This window comes from Coturnix japonica, chromosome 14 (genome assembly GCF_054131305.1).
Source record: "Coturnix japonica strain WE chromosome 14, WE-NBRP24, whole genome shotgun sequence".
NCBI lineage: Eukaryota > Metazoa > Chordata > Aves > Galliformes > Phasianidae > Coturnix > Coturnix japonica.
This window is the reverse complement of record NC_140676.1, coordinates 12235436-12259732: the sequence shown is the minus strand read 5'-3', so window position 1 is coordinate 12259732 and position 24297 is coordinate 12235436. Positions and strand designations below refer to the sequence as shown.

General features: G+C 39.8%; 2 protein-coding genes across 40 annotated transcripts in view; one reads left to right on the top strand and one right to left on the bottom strand.

Moving 5' to 3' along the window:
* The window catches only part of LOC146758463 (uncharacterized), a 30325-nt gene extending 9742 nt beyond the window's left edge, over positions 1-20583 (top strand). For 3 of the 7 annotated variants that reach the window (XM_085515637.1, XM_085515639.1, XM_085515638.1), the window contains one exon: positions 213-20583. The gene's annotated coding sequence lies outside the window, so the exon portion shown is untranslated. The remainder of the gene's footprint in view (positions 1-212) is intronic. The other 4 variants (XM_085515642.1, XM_085515644.1, XM_085515640.1 and 1 more) reach the window with 2 other exon arrangements.
* TCF12 (transcription factor 12) overlaps positions 20063-24297 on the bottom strand; it is a 145930-nt gene continuing 141695 nt past the window's right edge. For all 33 annotated transcript variants that reach the window (XM_085515601.1, XM_085515604.1, XM_085515603.1 and 30 more), the window contains 2 exons: positions 23733-23886; positions 20063-22349 (listed from right to left, as the gene is read on the bottom strand). In XM_085515601.1, the coding sequence (XP_085371727.1) occupies positions 23744-23886 (143 nt within the window). In that variant the 3' untranslated portion in view covers positions 20063-22349; positions 23733-23743. The remainder of the gene's footprint in view (positions 22350-23732; positions 23887-24297) is intronic.

The window sequence follows — 24297 nt, the reverse complement described above, 5'->3', positions numbered from 1 at the left end:
TCTTTTTACATTTAATTATTTTACCCTTTTTTACTGCATGCTGTCTTATTCAGTAGGGCAGTGCTAAAGAAAATATTTATAGGAGCCTCATAATCTTAGTTACTTGAAGTTAAAACATGGTAGCACAACTTTACAACTTTTTCAGATCTGTTGTTGCCTCTCCATGTTGTCTTTAATCACTCTCAACTTCTGGACTTTTTCTATAATTGCAGTATCCTTACTGAGATGGAAATTTGAATGTGGAAAAATGGTCCATTCCCGGTGGAGATAAATTGAAGATCCTATCGTGCATCAGTGGTGGCCTTTCTAAGCTGGGTTACTGGTAAGTGCAGAAGAAATCATTACTCTAGCTTCAGCCATTCTTTTCAGATTAAAACAATGGCATTCATAGGGATAGGAGAAGACATTCTGTTGTTTAAACAGCTGTTTCTGTTCACTTCTGGGGAAAAGGAGTCGTTTCAGATTCAGTCATGCTTACTGGCTATGTTGGTATAACAGTCCCTTGGCTATGGCCGTTGTAGCATCTTCACATTGCATACTTCCTTGTAGAGACACTTAAGTGATTTCATTCAGATGCTATTCAAAGGTGCAGCAATTAATAGTCATCTTATTCAGTGTGAATTATTTGGTATTCAGCTAGACTCAAATGCATCTACTTTAGTGGACACACAATCATTTATTTATACTCCATGTCTAAGTAATGTTTGACCTTCCCTAATCCTGTTGCAGCTTGTCAGGAGCTTCTTCCACAGGCGAAGTTCATGTTAGCAGTTAGCACACCAAAATTTGCTGGTGGGTGAATTTATTATGACTGAAGCTTAGTCAGGCTGACTTCTGAGCTTGTGTCCAACTCAAGATTGTGCTCAAATCAGGATGTGCAGATTTGCTTAGACAAGTGCCTCCTTGAAAAGGGGCCTTTATCACCTATAAGGGTGAGCAGTTACTGGGTTGGAAAAAAAAAAAAAAAAGTAAATAAATCCTCTGATTTGTTTTACATTTCCTACTTGAGGTCTAATACACAACTAGTTCAACATATAATGCATGCAAATACTCTAATTCCTGTCAAATAATGACCTAAATTCTCATAGAATTGAAGTCTATAAAGCATATGCCACTGAAAAAGAGAAATAATTTTAAATAGTAACATTTTACTTGAGAGTGATTACATTAAGCATGAAATATGTGTAATTCTTGCTATTTCTGATTTTTGCTACAAATTAAATTAGGCTGATTGTGAAGAATGTTACTGAATTCTTCTGTATGTTAAAAAGCAAGTCAGAACTTCTGAGGGATGTAGTGTTATCACTATCACAGTGTTTGAGGGAGAGGGGTCTAAAGAGCTGAGAAACGCTTTCCAATATATATGGAGCTATTCAAGCACAAATACTTGGTAAGAAACAATTCCTTCTAATTAGAAAAGTAATTTTAAGCAGAAAAAGATGTAAAAGCTTAAGGACTGTTCTTGTCAGAGAGAGATGTTTCTGAGAAGAATTAGGGCAATAGAGGATTATTGTTTTGTTAAGCCTTTGATTGAGATCTCAGACTTTCATCAGTTCTGTAACAATACGAGCAGGAGATCTAAGGCTCAAACATATCTTCAGAAAAGAGATTTTAGAGAAAGAAAATAAAAATAACCCCAGACTAGGATTTAGCTTTTGGTTATTTATAACTTTCTGTTGAAAGCCAAGGAGTTTTTTTTCCCATGATCACCCCTATTGTTTTTAAAAATGGATGGGAAGAAACATTTGCTTATGATTTCTAAAATAAAATAAAATTCTCAGTTATTTGAAAAATTTCAGAACATAATATGAAAGATCTTTGCTTTAGAGAAAATTTCTGGAGTTGTCATTTGAAGGCTGCCCTGAGTATAATCAAGATTAGAGCCTTTAATGAAGGCAGAGCTCACTTATCTGATCCGATCCTAGCATAATAGTCTAGCATGTGATATTATTCCATATAAGTTACATAACAGGTAATGTTTACATGCACAATTTTCCTTCAGCAGCATTTTTAACCTGTTAAGATCCTTGAGAAATGCAAGCACATTTGAAGGGGAAAAAGTTATGCATTAACAAAAGGGAAAAACAAAATTAAAATAAAACCTGACTTGGTTAAGATGAAAGCAAAACAGAAAACTAATAAAAAAGATCAGAGAACCTAGAAATAACTGTTGACAGGCTTGTGCACTGGCTGTTTAAAATCACATGCTATTAAGCATTAGCTTTCTGATGAAGTGTTTGCACACAAGATTGCCTTTCCCTAATAAATGCTAAAGATTACCCTCAATTCATTTGTGTTTGTATGTTTTCTGTATGTGTGGTTACAACCTACCATTTATCAGCCACCATGTATGGAGGTCACAAGTCCCTTGCCTCATTAAAGGACAGTGAGCCAATTGAACAACAACTCTGTTCTCCCTTGAGGCATGTGAACATATGGCGCAGGAGTAGTATGGTTAATTTTTAAAACAGTCAGATCTGGGAAGAGGCTAAGCAGTAAGTACACAAAAAGTGGGTAATATAACAGGATGTGAAGAGAGCTAATTTCTGTCAGATTGTTTTCCTATTTTGTGAATAGAATCGGTAGACTAGATTTTCAAGCTTCTCAGGGTCTCTTACTAACTGAGAAGAAAAGACAGACTACTGTACCATGACATGGTCTCATGCTAATGTCAGTAATGTAGTAGAATAGATAGCAGCATTTTTCAATCAGCTTAATGCTACAAATTCAAACTTTCCACGAGGAAGAGACCAAAAGAGAATATTTAAATGGTACTTCTGAAAAGTAACCTCTGTCTCAGAGAAGCTGATTACTTTGTTGTTATATTCTTAAGTGGTTTCAGAAAACTCTTCCTACCATACTTGCACAAAAAAACCCACCACCACCAACAAAAAACCCACATCCATCAGGGAAGTGTTTCTGCTGCTGGAGAAAAGAGGTGGGGGGGAGGGGGCGGGAATAAGACCTTGGGGTAGAATAAATGGAATGAATTTTTTTTCTCCACTTTCACCAGCTGTGCAGAGTGCTGGGAAGGAAAGAATGTCACATACAGTTACTTCCTTCTTTCCACTACACAAGAAGCAGAGTGCCTGATTTTGTTGTACAGCTCCAGAAACAGATGTGTTTTCAACTTCTATGCACAGGGGTATGAGTGCATACACAGATGTAGCTGTATGCATACGTACTTTGCTTATTTTCACACACTTATAACAGTAAAAACCTACCCAAAACTCTGTCAGTCACCTGCAGCCTGCACTAATCCAGAGCCAGAGTCATGTTTTGTCACCAGAATAAGGGTGGTATTAATGCTATCTAGATCAAATCCCTGAGAAGAAGCAAGGCAGCTGGAGTTTTTGAGCCTGGCATCACTGAACTGTACTGATGGGGTTGTGTACTGCAGTAGGGAAGACACCTGGAAGCCATTTCCTGCTTGTGAACTGATCTCCCTCCCCCTTCCTCCCTAAGATAAGTATATGCAATGTGGCTTTTGGCCACAGTGAATTTTTTTTTATTTCTAATGTCAGGAAGGCTTCCTTTAAAGGCACAAATCCAGCTCTTTCCTTAAATATAAAACTTCAAAAGACCATTTTTTTCCTTCTGATTCTCTTTTCACATCTCTTTTGAATTCAAATTTTTACAACTCTGAAAAAGTCTTAACAATTTCATCTTGGAACTGGCAAATGAACCTTAACAGAATAAGACAGCTTAGGTACCGACCTCAGCTTTCACACATTCAGTGCTAGAGCCACTGATTTTCTAGCCATACTTTAGTAACAGATAACACGTTAAGACTTTTCCCCTATCCTTCCTTTCCCTTAACTGCTTGAAGTTTCCTTGGCTGAGCAAAGTGAGTACATGTTTTGCTCATGAGAATGTCTTTGAGCAATATCTCTTCTGATAGGTTTCTCTTGTGCATTGTTATTCTTGCCAGAGACTTCTCCTAACTTTTTTTCCTTTGGAAATATTTCATTTGACAGAATAGTCTTCCTATTTTAGCTGCTGGGTAAGGTCTTGGCCCCCATGAAATTGCCAGGAAAGATGCCAACATTTTTACCTTACATCTTTAAAAGCACTTTAGAATAGCAGCATGCAGTGCCTTGTCAGTCTGTACATGCTGAAACTTTTCTTGATATCTTCTGTTGAGCTGCTTGTCTTGGAAAAAAAATAAAGCAGAGGTGGAAGATTTTTGCCTTTCTGACACAAGTTTATAAACAACCACCAAATCACTAATTAGTCTTTTTTCTAAAAGTGGTCTCATTTCTTAACTAAAGTCTAGAAATTCTTGAAAACAAATAATAAAGAGAGAGCCAAATACTAGGAAGACAGTAAAACTGTTTAGTTTTTTTCAAGATCTTATGCAAAATTTCACTCTTAGATGTTCAAAATTTTTAAATTACATTTTTTCTAAAGAAATGTTCTAGTGCACAATTTGTCATACTTAAATCATTACGTTGTCATACTATTGCAGCAATTATTTTAATAATTGCTTTCCATCCCTTCATTAGCAACCCATGCTTGCTAAGCCTGAATCTAGGCTTAACATTTAAGTCTTTCTGAGGAAAATAGGACTTCATAGAGAAGTCACACTCTCACTCTATAGAGGCATAAATGATAATGTAAAGCTCAAACCATCAGGGTACACTAAAGGAAGTCTCATGCCTAAGAATCCAAACATGACACTACAGCCAGCACAGCAGAAGCCTTACCAACTAGGGCCCTGTCCCACAGTGAGGGCAAGAAAGCAGAGGAGGCTCCAGAATGGCAGTAAGGGCTAATCAAAAGTCCAGATTTAAGTTTGCAAAGGCAAGGCAGGTGTGATGCAAAAGCAGAAAGTCAGTCTGCAGGTCAAGGTCAGCCCCATCATCACCAAGCAGGTCCACAGTGATAAGATGGAGATGAGGAGTAGCTGGGAAGTCAGGTGAGGTCAGGGTCAAGTCAGCAGGGACTGTGACAAAGCACATAGGCATAGCTAAACACAGGCACACATATAACATGGCTCAGAAAGCCCCTGTCTAAGCTTAAATGAAGCCCCTAAGGCCACAGGCAGGAAGTTCTGAGCTGTAAGCCCCAGATGAAGCTGGTCAGGACCATTATGGCCTATTAGTGTGCTCAGAGACCTGACATAATTTGGTGGAATATCCAGCCTCATATTTTCACGGATAAGCAGAAAAGGGGGAGAATTATGATTGTGGTTTGACCTGTGCTGTATTTTCTGTCTTCTGAGTGCCTGAATTCTCAACTATGACATTACAGTAATGCTATGTCTACCCAAAGTTTATATAAACACAGAGTATGTTAAACAACTGATGATGTGATACTTTTGTTCCCACTGAATTCTAGACCATCTGTATACTAAAGAATTTCTAGACAGTTTCTTTACTAAGTAGTTACAGATACTCCTGGAGTATTCTTCTGTATATACATTGATATTTATATTTTATTTCTTTTTTTCATTGCAATTGAGCATGGACTCCAAGGCTCGGTTGATGTGTTTGTACTTTAAAATGCTTTATTCATTTTAAACCTTCAAAAAGCTCTATTTACATGCTGTTCAAATTATGAAAAATAATGCACACTTTTTTCTCCAATGTCTTAGAATTGATATAGTGAACTTTCAGGTCACCTGAATTCCAAGGAACAGCTTGGCCCATGCTCATTGATAAGAGTTGTTCTGTTTTTCATCTTTTCTAAGCTGTAGCAACATACATTGCTATCTCAGGGTCTGGAACACAGAGTAGTATGTCAGCAGCATTGCAACATAAAATTATAACACTGTACTTCCTGGAATAACTCCTATTTGCTGTGTAAAGTGTCTAGTTAATGAACTGTATTCCCTTACTTTATAAGTAAAAAAATGGATGATTCTTCTGATGGCAGAGAGAATATTCAAAATACTGTCCATTTACACCAAGTTCTCACTGAGTAAAGGAACCATTTCAGTCCTCACAGGAAGGGATTTGATCCCAGAAAATTGATTCACTATTGACTAAAGCACAGTCATTTTCTTCCGTAGTTCTTGCTGTTTCCAGTCTGACACTTTGCTTTGATTTTAATAAGCTGGTGTGAATTAAAATATCGGGTGCATAGCAACACCTTTTTAGAATAAGGAGCATCCAGTGCCAGTAAGTATATCCAGGAGAAACACTGCTGATCCATGGCTTTCCTCTCAATGTGTACAGTAAGAATATGATGTAAATCAATTAACCACTAACTTCTGATTAAAATTGTGTATAAATATGAACACACAACAAAAATGGCAGATCAGAGAAGCTATGGGAGATCATCAGGAAAAGTGGAAAGATTCAGTGTGGCCACTTGAATAATACCACCTTACTTCTCTTTTCTGAATTATAATGCTGACAACCTTGGGGAAACAGAACATGTCACGAGAAAAGAATTATCAGGAAAGGTTTAGATTAGATGTTGGGAGGAAATTCTCTGCAGAGTGGTGAGGTGCTGGAACAGGCTGCCCAGAGAGGCTGTGGATGTGCCAGCCCTGGAGGTGCCCAATACCAGGTTGGATGAAGCCCTGGGCAGCCTGGACTACTACCAGATCTGGAGGTTGGTGGGGGGTTGGAACTCGGTGATACTTGGAGTCCTTTCCAATCCAGGCCATTCTATGATTTGATGATTCTATGCCTCTAAAAGGAACTAAAAATCTACAAAAGTGATTCCTAGCCAACATAAAACGAAATGAAAATAGTGGGCACAGACACAAACAAACTGCAGCTCACATCCGGTGGAAAACTGAGGTCTCATGGAATGCAAGGGTTAATGAAAGGATTATAACAACAACTCCAGGCACTACAGTGGATTCAATTCCCTTAGATTGTTGGGACAACAAAAAAGCTGCCTGTCTTTGTCTCCTTCAATTGCTTTGTTCATTACCCTCCTAAATCCTCCAAACAAACAGCAAACAACCCAAAGCCCTCCTGTCACACAGACATAGTCTTGCTATTATGAAGGTTCCACTTGTAAAAAATGTTCTTGTCTATTTCTGTGCTTTTTAACATTTTATCCTCTTACCAGGTTGAAGGTCAACAGAGCTCACAAAGAAAATATTGTAATTTGTTTTGCTAGCAAACAAGTAGTTTGCCAGAGACATGCTGCTTTAGCGCAGGCTTTATGTTTAACCCGAGACTGATTTAGGATTCTGAAAAGGCAGCTTGAGACCAGTTGGAAATGAGTACTCTTTGAACTCATTTTAAGCATCCAGAACATCATCTGCAGGGGCTTTGCTGCCTACAGATTTCAGTTTACTTTTTGTATTCCTTAACTTTCGTATTCTTATACATCAATTCAGATACATTTTCCTGTACGTTTTCTGCTACAACAGGTTCTATATATCCCTTAGTTTCTATTTTAGCTGCTGTGGCAAACCCTGTGCATGCCACATTTTTCTCACACAATACCAAGTAGTGCAAATCCTTCTGCATTCCTCTCCACAAGTCCAAAAGTGCTTTTTCTCCCCTCAGGCCTGCTGTGCAATTTTTTTTCCCAGTCACTCACCAATCTTTATATCGTCATCCAGCTTCAGCTGTGGGAAAGACAATGAACCAGGTATCACTTGGCACCTGGTAAGCTGGCCCTCACTCCACCTTTTCCTCATTCTACTTGTTTTTTAAGGTGCCTGAAATACAGACACCTTCCTCTAAATACCATTTACCAGCCATTTCAGATATTAGTAGTCAAGCTCCTAGTTTACCCTTTAGTTTATTTCAGGGAACCCTTTTGCAACCTTAAAGATCTTCTCACAGAACCATTACAGTCAAGTCAGGAAAGTAGACTGATTGTCAGGACATGAAGCAGAACACAAGGAAGAACTCAGTGTGGTGCTAGTCACTGGGACCTCCTTCTGGAGAGGTAAGACTGCAAGTGGCAAGCTGTCAAACGTGTCAGGGGAGGTATCTCAAGTCCCTTTTGAGGATGAGATTGGAATTTAATCAAATCTCCATTAGCTTAAATATCTGCTACCAAATCAAAAACAAGCTCAGTAAAGGAAAGAATGATTTGATGTCTAGAAATGGAGTAGGGAAGAGCATTAATTAGGCTTGATAAAGCATAATTCTGGCACAAAAAGAATGTGTAGAAGTATTTTTGTAATTATCTCAGTTAACTGGCACATAATATTAGTTCTTTACATCACATTTCTAATCTCTCCATGGCTTCCATACCTGAACAATATTTCCTTTCTCTCATTCTGAATTATTAGACTGCACTTTCTGCTGGGAAATGCCAGCAAAATGGCAGAGATTAAAGAGAAATCCAAAGGATTTCTAGAAACTGTTTGTTGAACACCATTTATTTAAATAGTGTTTTTTAGAAATAATAATGGATCTCAGATATGACAATGTTAGAAGGATAACTGCATTCATCCATAGCAAGGTAACAATTGCTTAAGAGAACACTTCCCACAAAGTGCTAGTAAGATGTCTTGATCTAGTTTCAATTCAGTCCAAGCTGTTAATAATATGCTGCATTCTGCAGAAGTGTCTCTTAATCCAGTAAATTCAGATGCACTGCATGCATATTTTGCATGAGCAAACTTACGTATTTGAAGTCAGTGAGCTTAAACTGTGCAGCATAATTAGAGGAATGAGCCTCAGGTTGCTTTGTCAAAACATTTTTTAATTGCTGGATTTTAGGATTATTGGATTAGAAGATTAGATGGGATGCCTGGAAATCTTGATTTGGAGCATTAAGTAAGGCTTCTCATGAATGAGTACAATGGCTCAGTAAACCTCAGTTTGAATCAGCTGCTGTAGTAGTTGTGGATATTTTCATGCTGAGACAATGCAATACTGCGCTTTCTTTGTGTCTCCCTACCCTCTCTTTTCTAACATCATTTTTAATTTTAAGAAACATTTTGACCTTTCTGCCTGAGAATCAATTACTGACTTTTGTGTAGCCATGAGTGCTATAGTCCCTCTGGGCGTGGTCTGTGAATTACTAAGCTTCCTTGTCCATATGCTTCTAAAGGAGTCTTGACACCAGACATTCTCCTTTCAGTGGATGTTTATCACTTAATTACATTACAGGCAGTAAGCACAGGTACAGTGTTTATGGCATTCTTACATTTACAAGACCTGGTCATCAGAGCATTCTGTATCAATTAAATGGTTTCTCTGAGTCCCAAAGATGGTTAACTACAAGTTTATACAGGGATGGAAACTTTGGTTTGTGGTCCAAATCCCCTTAAGAAAAAATGTTTATTTTATAAAATTTAAGAAAAAATAGTAGCTTTTTTTACAAGCACATAGTCTTTCTACTCTCCTGTAGTTTATCTGTGATCTCACTTGCTATTGTAAGTAATTGGCATCAAACCCAGGGTACTTTGTAGTGCTTCCTCTAAAAATGCTTTTAAAAAATGAATAAACAGTTACATTTTACTGGACAGAAACAGCATTTAAAGACAGTCACCCTCAATCCAATAGCAGAGGTGGAAAGAAAATCTAGTTTCTGGAATGATCTATTGTTTAAACAACAACAGATACAAAGAGCGTAGTAGCACCATTTGATAGAGCAAATTCACAACTATAAAGTACAATTTTTCATCATAATCACTAGCTATGTGTTTTCACCAGTGATGAACAAGAGCCTGCATGTCATGCTCATACCAATCTGCACCAGTGGAGGTGACCCACTGTCAGTGTTGCCACTGCTGAAATGCACCACCTACGTCACTGTGCTCACATCCACTGGTTAGGCTCCATAAACATTCAACAAAAATCAGTGAACATCAGTGGGTGCCACTTTTCCACAAAGAGGAATTAATTTAATTCCTCCACACCTTTGCTTCATCCGCAATTTCACGTCAGATGCTACTTTGCCAGACTGCCCCTCTGCTGCCATCTGTTATGGAGCAACAAAATGGAATGGAAAACAGAATACTGGTGGGAAGGTTCAACCTCCACTGCCATACCACCAACATCCACCTCTGACATCGTGGGTCAATATAATAAAATAGGAGACATTACTTTCAGAGCAGCACTTATACAAGCTATTACAAGATACTTTTTGCTATGTAAGATCCCTTCAAACTTTCTTCCTTTCTGTGTTGCCTATGAAATAAGCTAGGAAGTGCGTAAGTGGCATGAGTTTAACTGAACTGCTTTTTCAGATTTAGAAAACTCCAATAACAGATTACCAGTTACATGTACAGAGAAAGTAGATCTTTTCATTTTAAAGCTAACAGTGTTTGCTATCTAACAGACAACCATGAGAAATATTTGCCTAAGCACTGGATAACTGCTGTAACCTACTGCCAGGATAGATGAAAAGAAGAATATTCTTGAAGATAAGGATGCCAAGTAAGGATGTAACAGTTTAGTGATTCACAGTGATAGCTTATTTTAATTTTTACTTTTCATGTAAGTGAGAAGTGCAAGTACTCCTTTTCCTCATGCAAGTGAGAAGATAAGAAAAAAAGCAAGATGGTTTCCTCCACTTTAAATAGATAAACATAAAACCTTAATTTAAAAGTCTGTCTCATTAACAGGAACTAAGGTGATCTAGATGAATGATGTCAATGATGCAGTGCAGTTTAACTGAGATCCCAAGAAAGACCAGAAGTCATGCATGTCACATCTCTAGAAGTCATAAGTGAAAATGGTGTCCCAGACATCATGGGTTGATCTAGAACTTCCAATAGGCATCAGCTTTTATCATAACTTCAGAATATTAACCTTAGACAACTAAACTATTTTAATTTGCTTCTTTGTTCTATACTTCTTTTTTTTCCTTTTAGTTAACACAGAAGAATTAAAGAAAAATCATGAGGCAGGTATTAGCAGATAATTGTATGAAAAATGTATTTCAATCATCCTCAGTGGAGTTCCAGCATTCTTTCCTTACATGCCTGCTGCCTGGATGCCTGCATGCTGAACTAGAGGTTTTATTGCTTTGATAATTCCTATGTTTCTGTGGCAGTAACTCCGTTCCAAAAACCACAAATTAGAAAACAGTTTCTTACAATGTAATACCAAACAAAACACAACATGATCTTCCTTCTTTCTCATGCACGTTAACTGTAAAGTGTTTCTTTGTTAAGAATATGGCTCTGATTACATTTCTCTATCCAAAAATAAACACAGTGCAAAAAAGAAAGATACAAGGAGAGGAGGAAAGCCTGTCAGTGGGCCACCCTCAGGAAAACCTCACAAGATCTACTGTCTGTCTCTGCAAACCATGGAAGAGCTGAGGAAATGATCCCAGCTTGGTGGTCTTATTTTTAATTAAAACAAATGAGGCTCTTTCAGCTGCTGCAGATAAATATTTGATGAAAAGAGACAAGGACAGATGTCAAAGTCTGCAGTAAATAAAGAACAAGAACAGAAAAGCAAATGTTACAGCAGCGTTTTATATACAAAAAAAAAAAAAAAAAAAAAAAAAAAAAAAGTTTACAAATTTCATCAAATATCTTCCCATCCAGGGCTTAATTTCACTATTCCAAAAGCAGAAAGACTAATTGCTTGTGATCACTTTGATAAAGTAGATCAAAAATACAAATGCACGTAGCTAAAGGAAAACATAAAATCACAAAATCACCTTGTTGTAGAACATTTTAAAATAGTGTGGTAACTGGCATCAGTAGAAACTGGATACATTGGTACAAACCAAACCATGAAAAGCAAATAGTAGAGCTGAGAATGAAGATGTGAAATACTTACTGGATTGAAGATGGTTAAGAAGAAGAAGTCAGAAGTTGATTGCAGCTCACAAGGATCTACAAGGATGGACCATAGGGCTGTTCAGTTTAACAGTGGGACCAGGTGAAGGAAAAGCAACATCCAGCCAACTGAATTCAGATGAGAGATGACAAACACATTCTAAACACTGAGGAAAAGTAACCTCGTACTGCAGTGGGCTTCCCATAATTTGATGTAGTAAAATCAATCGGGAGTTCTAACCGCTGTGTATTGGTTCCATTGAAGTGGACTTATGCAATAACTTTAAGAGGTACTTTGTAGCCTGCAGAAGGTAAAAACATATTATCATGAATGTCTCTACTGGTCAGAGTAGTAGTGGATGAGTAGTGCTCAGGGTAACATTGTATCTTGAGCCTCTTGAAGTTTTCTGAAGATGATACAAAACACCTAAGCTGTTGGTCATGTGAGATACCTGCTCGTTCCCATTGCAAATTTCAGACCAATAATAATAATAATTAAAAAATAAAAAATAAAAAGGAAAAAGAAAAGAAAAAGAAAAAAGGTGATAAACTCAAAGCAATCTGACCAGTAGATTTTAATTTGAGGAAAATAACTAGGTTCACAGTGAACTATTAGATGTATGGTGTTCTGTTCCTTACAGTGGGTGAAAATCAAAGATTCATGGATATCTGTTCTTTTATTTATATACCATGGATCTTATATTTGGAAGATCCCTCACAACTGTCTGGCATGTCATGAGGAATGTAGGGCTCCTGGATTCTCCAGATGGGGCAATATCTCAAACTGAGCCACGTGAGGCCTAGAAATCCAAAACAAATGACCTGATTTCAAGAAGAGTTCTGGGAAATGCTAAAAAGGACAGTAAAGTCCCCCTGGATTGCCTAGCCGAATCCCACATCTCTTACCTATGAAGGACTTTACAGGTAGGGAGTAAAGGAATTATTCAATAAGGAAAGGAGCAGTATGACTGAAAGAAAAAGAAATCACCAAGGATCAAACATAAAGAATTCAATAGCAACCTCTCTTGGCATGAATTTACTTGTGATCTGATGGAACCAACCTGACAAGCTCCCAGAGATAACAGTTTGTCAATTTCCCATTTCAAAGGCAGTGCGATAATTGAAAGCTTTCAGATATATCACATGGAAATCAAACTTCCAGCAAACAACAAACTTTCTGATAAAGGCCTAAGCTTAATTCCATTGAATTCAATGACAAACCCCAGCAGCTTTCAATAGAAGCTGAGTGAAGCTCAAGGTGAAAAGCATCTCTGAGAACAGTTATAGTCAACTAAATCCCAGTTACGTCAGAAAAATGGTGAGAATATACTTCACATGAGTGGGGTTTGGGTTGGGAATTCACCACTGACTTGCAAGGATCTCTGACACTGAGCTCTGTAAGAGAGCCTTAAAGAAGCCTACAATGTTCAGCAAGGTCAGCATGTCCCCAGTTTTCATGGTATGACCACATGCTGCTCGGAACTTTCATGGCACCTGACAGTTACCCTCTTTATTTCATCTAAAGCAATCCACAGGATGTCAACACAAGCTGCAGCCAAATTGTACTGCAGTGTAAACACGGAGTTGGTTGATGAAGCAATAAGTAACATGAGCAGGGAGAAAGGACAAGAAAACTGTTTTCTAAGCAAGTGTAAGGAACACAAAGAAATATACAATGTCAAATGCAAAGTCTGTTCAGTGCAAGACATGAGAGAGGACAATTTACCTACAATTTCTTGTTTAAGAAAAAGAAGAAAAAAAGAAAGAAAGAAAGAAAAAAAGAAAGAAAGAAAGAAAGGAAAAAGAAAACACGAAGGGAAGGCTCCAGAGTAATAATAATCCCCTTCCCTCCTTTACAGCTGAAGTTAAGGCAGACAGAAATTAAAGGACTCACTGATGTTATACAGCACAGTCAGAATCTGAACTCGGAACTTCTGAGCCCAACCTCAGCGCCTCAGCTACACATTAATTTTCCTTTTTGTATTCCCTCACAGTCTTAGGCCATGTGGCCACTATTGGTAAAATGAAAAACAGGTGCAGATCCTCGAACAGATGGGAGACCAGCCCTGGCTGATCTCTGGGGGATAATACAGGGTTGCTTTCCGGCAAAGAGGATTCCAAAGAACTGCAGAGGCAACACCCCTGCCCTAAAAGTGAAGCTGTTCTGCTGCACAATAAACATTATCTCTACCAGCCCAGTAAGTGGGAGTATTGAGGCATGCACAGTCTGTTGTCTGTCAGCAAAGAACAGCGCCTTACTGACCTCTTAGAATTGCAGCACTGACACTTTGTTTTTCAGGCATGCCTGCAAAGATTGTAGAAGACTTAATTGCAATTCCATTCTTTGCAGTAACTGCAGCCAACATTTTGCAGTTGCTGAAACATGAAGTTTCTTCCCTGGAGTAGACAACCTTGGAATGTCTAACCCTCCAAAAATGCCATTAGTCATATGCAAAAGCTGGAAAAATCACTAGTGGTATGAAACAAATAATTCAGGTAAGAATAATAGTGTGTTTTTTCTAGATCCATAAGTACCCAACCCCTTTGGTTCTGAGTTTGTGAGGAACTGATAGCTTGGTCTGCAATATATTGCTAAATAAAGAACCTGAATTGCTGTCTCAGCAGGAGGGTGATAGAAAATGACTAACAGGGCAGTTGTGTAGTTCTAAACACAGGATGAACAGTGAAGATGCAAAGCAATTCCCTGCTTTGTGTGACCCACAGTTGTGATCTCTGAATGCTAAAAAATGCATTTTCCCTCTATGTGTCACCTGCAGGTCTACATCTGCCAAAAGGATTAGAGAAATCACAGCAATCCTTAGTTTTCACAGATCCCCACAGCATGTATCAAACCCAAGAGGAGAGCTCAGGCAAGAAGACAGAATATGTTGTGCATTAGATGCTTCTGGTTCCAGCCTTTATTAGAGGTTTCTCACAATTTAGTGCTGTGTCTGAGAGAAGTTAGTTAATCTCACTAAAGCTGCTTATACAGCAAAAAGGCATGTCCAGAAACTCAAATAGGAACCGACCATTCCTTACATCTCTGTATAAACTGGGAGTACCTGAACTGCAACTTCAGATCAAAAAAATACTGCTAATATACATGGTTTTTTCTCATGCTAAACTGTGAATCAGAATAGCCGGGGAAGTCTGTTTTATCCCAGTCTCAATTAGGCTTTGAAGGAATTTTCATTTTTCACAGATGACACCGATAGAATTTAACAGTAAAGACCACCCAGGACACTGGGAATCTCCAACTCCTTGGCCTCAGGTTCTCTATCAGTTCTTCTCAGCTTCACGTGTGCTTTTTGAGAGACAAAAAAAAGAACATTTCCTTCATTTTGAGCGTGGATTTCTCTTTCAGCTGAACGTTTGTGAAAGCAGCCGTTCCCAGAGCTGGGAAGTTCCAAATCCCCATTTGGAGCTGAGTACATACATTACTGAGTCAGTTGTGACACCACCTTATAGAGAACAGACAATGAACGTTGGGTTTTGTAAGTACCTTTCCTCGCTGTAAAGAAGGGCCCTTCCCCCACTCTTTTGGAAACTTCTCAGTCTGTATTGGAAACAGAGGATATGATTTATTTTTATCACCGTTCCTGTCAAACTGGCCGACAGCCACAGTTTTCTGCTTTCAGATGTAGCGAGAAGCAGGGGGATCACAGCGAAGCACCATTTATGTCAGTGCCTCCTCCCTCCTCAGTTTTCTTATCTTATTTTCATGGCTACCTACTGTGCTATCTTATCACTCAACAGCCTTGCAAAACTCTGCAACTTGACCCCTCCACAGAAAGAGGTGACCTGCTGAGACCTCCCTGCTCTCCACTGCTGCTCCCTTCCTTGCAGAGCAAGTTGCTCCCTCCTTTGTTATTTTACAGCTCCTTTCTCAGTGCTTGTCTTACCTCCTCACTCCTCCTTGTTCCAAGCTCATTACGTTTCTAAGCTGAGCGTGCACTCAGCTGTGTGGCCTCCTTGGGGTACGCTTAATTCCTCACTGTCCAGCCAGCCCTTTGATGTTTGATGAAGAGGGATACATCTTCTTTTCCATCTCTTCACATGTGCCTATTAATTACTCTCTTCAGAGAGGCTGTTTACTGACTATCACTGTGTTTACAATTGAATGCAGTTAAACATTTGTTCTTCACGGTTTCCTCTCTTCTACGCCACCCACCCGGTTTCTTCATTTCTTCCCAATTGTTGCAAAATGGATTTCTCCAGATCACTTTATAAAGTCACAGATGCGGTGTACTTCCATTCCCACACCCACCCTGCTCTCAAGCACTACTTTTGCTTCACTCCCAGAGAAGTAAAGGAAGTCTTTATATTGGTATTTCTATCTCTGGTTGTCTAATAAAAAAGCAGCAGCGAGGCTTAACAATTCGACCTTCCTATTGCACACAGCCTTACCTTGTGAACTGGAGAACACACAGACAGATCTGTAAGCTTCAGATTTCTGGCCTATGAAGACATAATATGAACTAAGCATAGAATAGAGAAGTGCACCCACTGAAATGAGAAGGGCATAAGCTGTGTATATGCCTTCCTGGGATTAAGGGCCCTTGGACAGAGGGGATCTTAATAGGACGGGGTGCCTAACAATGGCTGTAGCAAACACACAGAAGGGAAGAATAACATGGTTGTAGTGCAGCAACTCAGATGTGAGATGAGAATTCCTTCAGATGTCCTTCTCATCGTCCCATATGGGGCTTAAAACATTACAAAATAATGTGAAATAAATTTAAAACAAATGTGGGCTACATTATCTTTCTCTTTTTCCCAGATTATTGTCAATCCTTTGCCATTTGTATTTGGGAAAAGGAAGGAAGCAGATACCTCAAAGAATATAGGAATTGATTTACAGCAGGGTGGTTTGAAGCTCACCATGTGTGAGCATGAGTAGGAAAGAGAGAGGATGGCTGTGAGGAAGGGGGGCAAACAGCTGCACAGTCCAACAGTGAAACAACCAGAATATCCCCAAGTGACTTAATTTGTGTCTTGGCAGAACACTGTACCTGTACAGCTAGAGATGGGTACATGAGTTGCTTGCTGCTTTCCAGATGCAGCTTCTGCTTTTAGCACATATTACAGTACAGAATTTAAGCATGGGAACTGATCAGAATTTGGGCTGAAATCCTTTAAGGTTTGTAAGTAGCAGAGGCAGGTACTTGGAACCTGAAAATTTGAAGCTTTCTTGTAACCAGTGAAGTTTGGAGGCTGCATCTCAGGCAACGGAAACAGCCAACAGACTTTAAATGAATACTGTGGGCACCTGTCTTAATTAATCAGGGAGCATTAGGGATTAACGTACTCTTATATTCATAGCTAGATATATTGCATTTATGTTTGTATCATACAGAAGATCAGTTACAATGTGAGCTCTCTCGTGGTAGCTGCTGTCCTAACACAGCTTTCACTCGTATCCCCAAGACTCATTTCCTTTCTGTGCCACCTTTCAGAGTCAGCACTGTGATACACGTGTCAGCTCTTGCAGGTGTCCACTGACGTCCTGGTGATGTTTCAAAATATGCTCCACATGTTTTGAGATGGGAACTTCTTGTTCCAGCACATTGAGATTCTGGTCCGAGCGAACGAGGCCCATACAGTAAATATGGAGCCAACAAATGTCCTACGGGGGGAATCTGATCTCGGAAGCAGTTTTGTTCAATACTCAGGGAATGTCATTTGGGAGCACTTTGCCACACCTCGTGCAACAAACAAAATTAAGCCAGTAGTAAGGGGGTGTTGGTAGGGGTATTGCTTGTGTGTGTGTGAAATTCAGTTAGAATCTTTTTCAAATAAAGAAGAAACCAAAGCCGATAGTCAGGAAAATAGAACCATTTGAACAGGACTGAGAGGCACAGGAATAGACTCACCAATGTAGGTTTGCAGAGCAATGTTTGCTCTGTTCTTTGAGACGCAGCAGATTGGAAGCCTGGATCAAAACAAACCATCAGCTATTGAACGTTTGGTTAGTTGGTGTCTAAGAAACATACAAAATACGGCCAGTGGCTCCTTCTGATAAGCTGGTAATTCCAGTACTGCTTATCTGCTCATCTGTGGGTGCTGGGGGATAAAAGGCTCAGCAGTGCTCTTTTACTCAATGTCTCAACTTCTACAAGAATAACCAACCACGGAACTTAATGAACGTAAACACGTAGCCCAGATCAGGGGGTTCTGGCATTCCCCAAGTCATCCTCAGCCATTAAAATACAGTGAGGGCAGACAGAAATGGCCTCAGGAGGTAATAAGAGAGTTGTACCAAAAATCCACATTATCAGGTTAGCAAGAAGCTGCTGTATTTGTTTTCCACACAAGTTTACTGTGATGTCCATTTACTTTAAGCTGGATTTCTTTTAAGAGATGAATTGCTGAGTATCTCAGTATTTCAGATGAAAGGAGCAGAATTAGTCCCATCTGTATGACCTGCAGGTACATCCCGTGCTTTTCTATAAGCTCAGGACTAAGAGTCTGTGTCTCCTGCAGATGAATTCCGAGTTATACTGCTAATTATTCTCTCATCTGTTCAATCACTTTCAGCAGCAGCCGCCATTCCTACACATGTAACCTAAGTTACGTTCCTTTTGTCTCTGTGCATTCAGGAGGCACTGTTGAAACAGAGCGGATCTCTCTAGAAAATGAAATGGCTTTAATGTTTCATCTCTCTGGTTTAACTGAAATAACCAGAGCACCAAAATACTCAGCACAGCCACCGACTCACAGATCTGCCCTCCAGGACCAGTTCTGAGTAACATTTCTAGATTTCTATCAGATGTGATACTTGATAAAGCTTTTTAAAGGTATTTTTTAATCAGTTATTATTAAGCAGATGCTCTCAAGCGCTTCAGACAGCTTGAAAAGTTGAGATTAGGAGAACTGAGAGAGGTTCTCTTTACAACAGATGATTGCAGTTATGGAGACTTAGGCCTGGCCTGTGCAGTTTATGTCCAATACAAACATTCCCAGGTGGCTGCAATCAAACATCCAACCAGCTGATGTCATTCTGACCATGCACATGGAGTTGCTTGGGATTTCACTCCAACAGTACATTCATGTTTGCACAAAGGGATAAACGATCTCACTATGGCATCCATGTTGGTGGGGGATTAACCATTCAGTGAAGCAAATGTTAAGGGTACAGAATGCTCTCTGCAAATGGCACCTGGCTGCTCTTCCACAGAGAACAGCCACAGGGAGGAGAAAAAAGGAGGACTGGTGCAGCCTCCTACCTGCACAACTGCCTCCTTACTGCCAGGTCCCACTGTCTACAGGCTGCAACATCTCACCAGCACTGTCCCAAGGTACAGGGCTGGTGGGCAGCAGGAGGCAGGGCAGCCCTCTGCAAAGGCAAACCTTGCCTTCCAGGATCTGAATCGTCTCTTAGAGACTGCTGCCACTTGTTTTGCTACAGTGAATGGGGGAAATTTTAACTCTCCCATAAAACGTCCAGAATCTCTTTTTTAAACGGCATCGTCTCAATGCTAGAGAAAGAAAGATGGGCTCCATTTTAAGACTATCCCAATGCTTCAAGTTCACACATGAATTTTCACACACCATTTCAGGTGCTGTTTTCTAGTGGATTGTTATCTGCTGAGGGTATCCTACATTGTTATCTGCTGAGGGTATCCTACATGCCTTTCTTCCACAATAAACAACAGCAAAGGAAAAAAGTGAGCAGTAAAATGGAGAATAAAAGGAAATGTAGAACAAAACGGAACAAAGGAATGAAAGACTGGTGATCAGGAAGTGCATGCAAACAGGACAGCAAAAGCATGGTAAAGACGAAGGATAAAACTCCATTTTTCCTCTCTGAAATCTGCTTGTTTTGTGGGGCTGTTGGCTTAAGCAGTTAGGAATTAGCCACAAAGATCTCACTGCAGCCTTCGTATGACCTCAGAACTGTGCACTTCCATTTTCTTTCATTCACTTGCAAGAAGAAAAACTGTCAGCACTTTGAATTCAAGCTTAAGCCGTGGAGTTTTTATTCCCCACAAAACACACACAGGTGCATCAGTGAATTCAAACTCAGCACTGTGAACTTCAATATAAAAGAGGAGCTCAGCTGTTACAAGTGGGTCTTAGGGGGGCAAAGTAAAGGTGCGAGGCACAGCAGCAGGGAGGTGCCTATGGGGAGCAGCCTCTGCTCTGGCTGCTGGCTGCCTGTGCAATTCCTCCTGCACACAGCAGCCAGTGCAGACCAGGTGCTCCTCCTCAGTAGGAATTTCTGCCCTGGCTTCGTGGGGAGCAGCACCAACACTCCTTGCAGCGCCTGCTGAGCGCCCTGAGAACCAGCGTTACTTTCTAACTGGAGAAAGGCAGCAGCTGTTTTTGCCAGTGCTTTTCAAGCACCACGGTACCTACGAGAGAGAAATGTAAAGAACTCACTGATTTACCATGTTAAAAAAAGATGGCACATTTATTGCTACATAAATGTTATATACATAGTGTTTTCTGTTACATTGACAGAAAGTTTTTGAACTTCTTGCTGCTGGTTGGAAAGGTTTATCAGCAATACCTCGAAATTTGACACAGGGTACAAATCTGCAATAAACCAACAATGGAAACTGGAGAACAAGATGAGAAGCAATTCATCTCGGACAATTAGCTCTTACAATACTCCATAGGTACTACACGGTATGCTAGAACCCTACTATGGTCTTACAATGCTATTGTAAATTTCTGATATTAATGAACAGGTTATGGTAAATAACCCTACATTTTTACTACCTAATATAGTAAAATAAAGTAAGAAACTTTTTACTGAAAACTTTTTCGATTTCAAAAATCTAGAAAGAGTAATATTTAGAATTCAAGAAATTTTCTTACAAGATTATTGTATAAAAGACTAGCTACAGTGAAAAATAAGCCAAATGTTTTTTTCTTTCTATTTTATGAAGGAAAGCTTCTGGGCGTACTGCAAAGTCTAATATAGCCAAAAAGACAACAAGCTTAGAAGGAAAAAGGCCAGGCAGTGGCACGTGATCACTTTCACACGTCATAAGCAACAAATTTGTTTAGCCAATAAACACTGAAATGAAGAACAAGGCCACAGATATAATCAGGTGTTATCTGATGGTATATGCAAATTAAAGGAACAGAAACGAGTCCACTATCCTCACAAACTGTTCTGTTAGGAACCATTGAAAACGTGAGCTTCAATTCATTAGTTTATTTTAACGATCCAGCTTTTGTTCTTTCAATTTTAACGACTTCATGAAAAGTGTTGTTTTGTTCCTGTTTTGTACGGTGAACCAATTACCGGCCATGAAAGATGCACTACATAAACAATAGCTCAGACAACCTTGGCTTAGGAAGTTTCCTCCCATGGTCATTGCAGTGGAAGACAGTTTCCATGGAAGTTCAAAGGGATTTTAACCATTTCCACACATTTGTGACAAAGGAAATACTTATGGACACTGTTCTGGTGGAGAAACATTTAATGGTTTAATGTTAATATGGCTTGGGAGGGGTCATTTGTTTGCATTTGATTCACACGGGTTTTTCTCCACTGACAAGCCATACAAAAAGGACAAGATAACTGATGTATACAGGAAGGAAAGATCGGTGACCATTGCTCTTATACTCCACTAGATAAGCGCACCGTGCTGGTGGCTGTGTCATCACACTACCTGCCGCGGTGAACTGAGGATTTTACCATTCACCAAAAATACAGCCTGAAAAAAAGAAAAAAATCTCCTTTGTATTTTAATGCGTTTTGTGCTTACGTACAGCTAACACTTTACAGGTACTATATGTAGTACTTACTGCTCGGAAAACAAAGCAACTCTAACAAAGTAGATTCTCCCCACCCAATTTACACTTCACGTTACAAGCTTTACTATGAAGCCTAGAAGCCTAAAAAGGTTTTGTTTATAATTAGAAAAAAAAACATTTGAGGAAAGTCTGAGGGAAAATAAAAATCAATTTTTAAACCTACGAAAGGTTATGGTCACAGCGCTGCTCCTGCCTGGAGCCCGCTCAGGAGGCCCCTTACCAGCCTGACACACAGAGCTCAGTATGGAAGGGTAACTGTGACCATAACTGTTCAGATTACCAGAGACCAAAAATAACATAAAAAAAAGCTATACCAAGGAATAGTTTCCTATTGCGTGGAAAACACTAGTCATATGGCAAAAGGAGAGGAAAGGACAACAAAAGACTTTTCCCTTCCTTTTTTAAGACACTAATAGGTATGCTGGGAATGCTACGGGTCGACGGTTGTCACTGCTTTGTTCTCTGAATGTGAACAGCTTTAATAAATGCTGGCATCCAGCTGAAATCGTATCAGCTTTTAACATGTTAACTTTTCCCTTTATATGTAGACCTTTACAGTTCCATAACAATAAATAAAATTTGTAGTTACAATGCATTTGTCAATTCAGTTTAGGCACAAGGCAACTTCCACAATGAGTGGAGAGATCACAACAGTCTCTGATTGTGCAGAAGCGACACACTGCTTGCAACAGAATGATATGTTCAGAGTATTTCAACGGGCTGAAATTCTATCTGAAGATCCTCTATCTTCAATCCTGATGCAGGTGTTGACCAGTAGCTTTGATCATTAGATTGCATTTGGGTTTCTTGCTTCAAGTGTTTTCTCCTGTCAGGTTTGTGTCTTCATATAATGTTAGTTGTCTGTGTCCTTGTGAAGAAAGGTCACCTTCTGTGTATCCTACCAATAATTCTGCAATTTTAGCAAGAAATTTGGGAGGAAAAAAGGATATTAGGAAAAGAAACAGTGAGAAGCACAACATCAACACCACTGAACCAATCTGAACTGTCATTTATGGCATTTTCAGTCAGTTTCAAAGTGTGGAAGAATATCATTCTGAGGGGTCCCGAGATCCTTTTTCCACATCAGCACAGGCAGAAGCTCCATAAAAACTAACAATCTCCAACCTCCTACTGGGGGAGGCAGCGCAGCTGCATCTCCATCCCGCTCAAACACCAGCACCTGTCTGCTACGAGCCAAATGTACATCAACTACTGAGCAGTTACTGAAATCTTCACACGCTAGAAACAAGATATAGAAACAGGAGGTTATGTTCTCTTTTCTAATGCAAAGGCAGTTAAAAACAACCTGCACCATAATTCTTCAACAATTTACTTTCGTTTTAAGAAAGCACGCAACTGCCGTATGGTATGAAGTAATCAGGATGCCAAGAGCAGCAAGAGTTAAACATGTCCACAAATGAGGCTGGATAATGGCCGGCCCTCTGAGCATTACTGGCACTGAACAGTTTAGTCTCAGGAAAATGACTTATTTAGAGTCCGGGTATAGGAGAAAAAGCATTATTATCTGTGAAGCCGAGATCTAAGAAACTACAATTGGATTGGACTTTGATTTGTGTATTCCCATTTCTCAAATAAGCACGAGACAGCGCCTAATTTAATCACTGCTGCTAAAGACAGGCATTACCGTACGCAGCAGAGCCTGGACTGCTTTAAGTGAACTGCCCTGCACTGCACTGCTTGGAGCATTTGGAAGCACTGGTTTTCCTCTCAAAGCTGCACACGTTGCTTTTTAAATCTTCACTAAGACAGACAGTGAATTAAGGGCTATCAACCTGTGCTGGGCAGGAGATACAAGTTGCAGTGGCCGGCCTTAGGGCAGACAGCAAATCTCTCTGAGATAAGAACATCTCTAACTGCTTTTACCAGCACTGGGAAACAACACATGGATTTTTAAATGAACAAATGTGATATTTAGACCACCTAAATACGTATAATTAATCTCTATTATTCTTGGCTTATCTAGCAAGCTGCAAACTACTCCTCTGATGTGACGCCAAGAAGGCCACCTGAGCCAAGAGCTTTATCCATCAACAAAAACACAGGCAAAAGAGGAGAATTTCACTGAAATCTCCTTATGATAAAACCACACAAACCTGCATAATTTGCTTATGCTCAGAAATATGAAAGTTCTTGGCAACATCAAGAAGTTCATACTAATGGCAGCACTGCAGCTTACAATAAACATATCCAGGTCTTCCACATGTTAGCCAATAAAATGTAGCAATCAGACCCGCTGTCACCCCAGGCACCCCGCTCCAGACAAGAGACGTACCTGGCTGGTGTTCACATATGACCCATAGGGTTGGTAGTTTCACTCAGGCCAGGGTGGCTTCCTGGGTGTGGTGTTGGCGGCTCTGCCGATACGGCAGAAACTTTTTCTTCTTCCCTTCTCTTAAGGCAGGCTGCTTTAGGGTTTAGGTTTCGTTCTGCAACAGAAAAATAACATCCCATACGCTGATACCCAGGGGAGCATCAACACTCACTGCAACAGAAATAGCTACGCAGCATCCCTGTGTGCTCACAGGCCTGTGCTAAAGCAAAGGTGCCTAAAGCTGCAACAGGCTCTGCTGAAAATCCAGCCCTGCAGCTCCTGAAGTGGTATTTAAAAGGAAAAGAGAGCTGCCTTTCTGCCTATGTACATAGTCAGAAACACTGAGAAAGGAAGCACCTCTCGCCACAGAAAGTTGCTACAAACGCAAACTGAGAAAAGCTTTCTGTAATTTATCATGAATTAAAGCAGAATGTTGAGTTTGGTTGATAGCTGGAGTCACACCAACCCTTCTGACATCACACAGCCTTCAGTAGCGTTTCTGCTTCTTTCTCTGCCTGCAATGTGA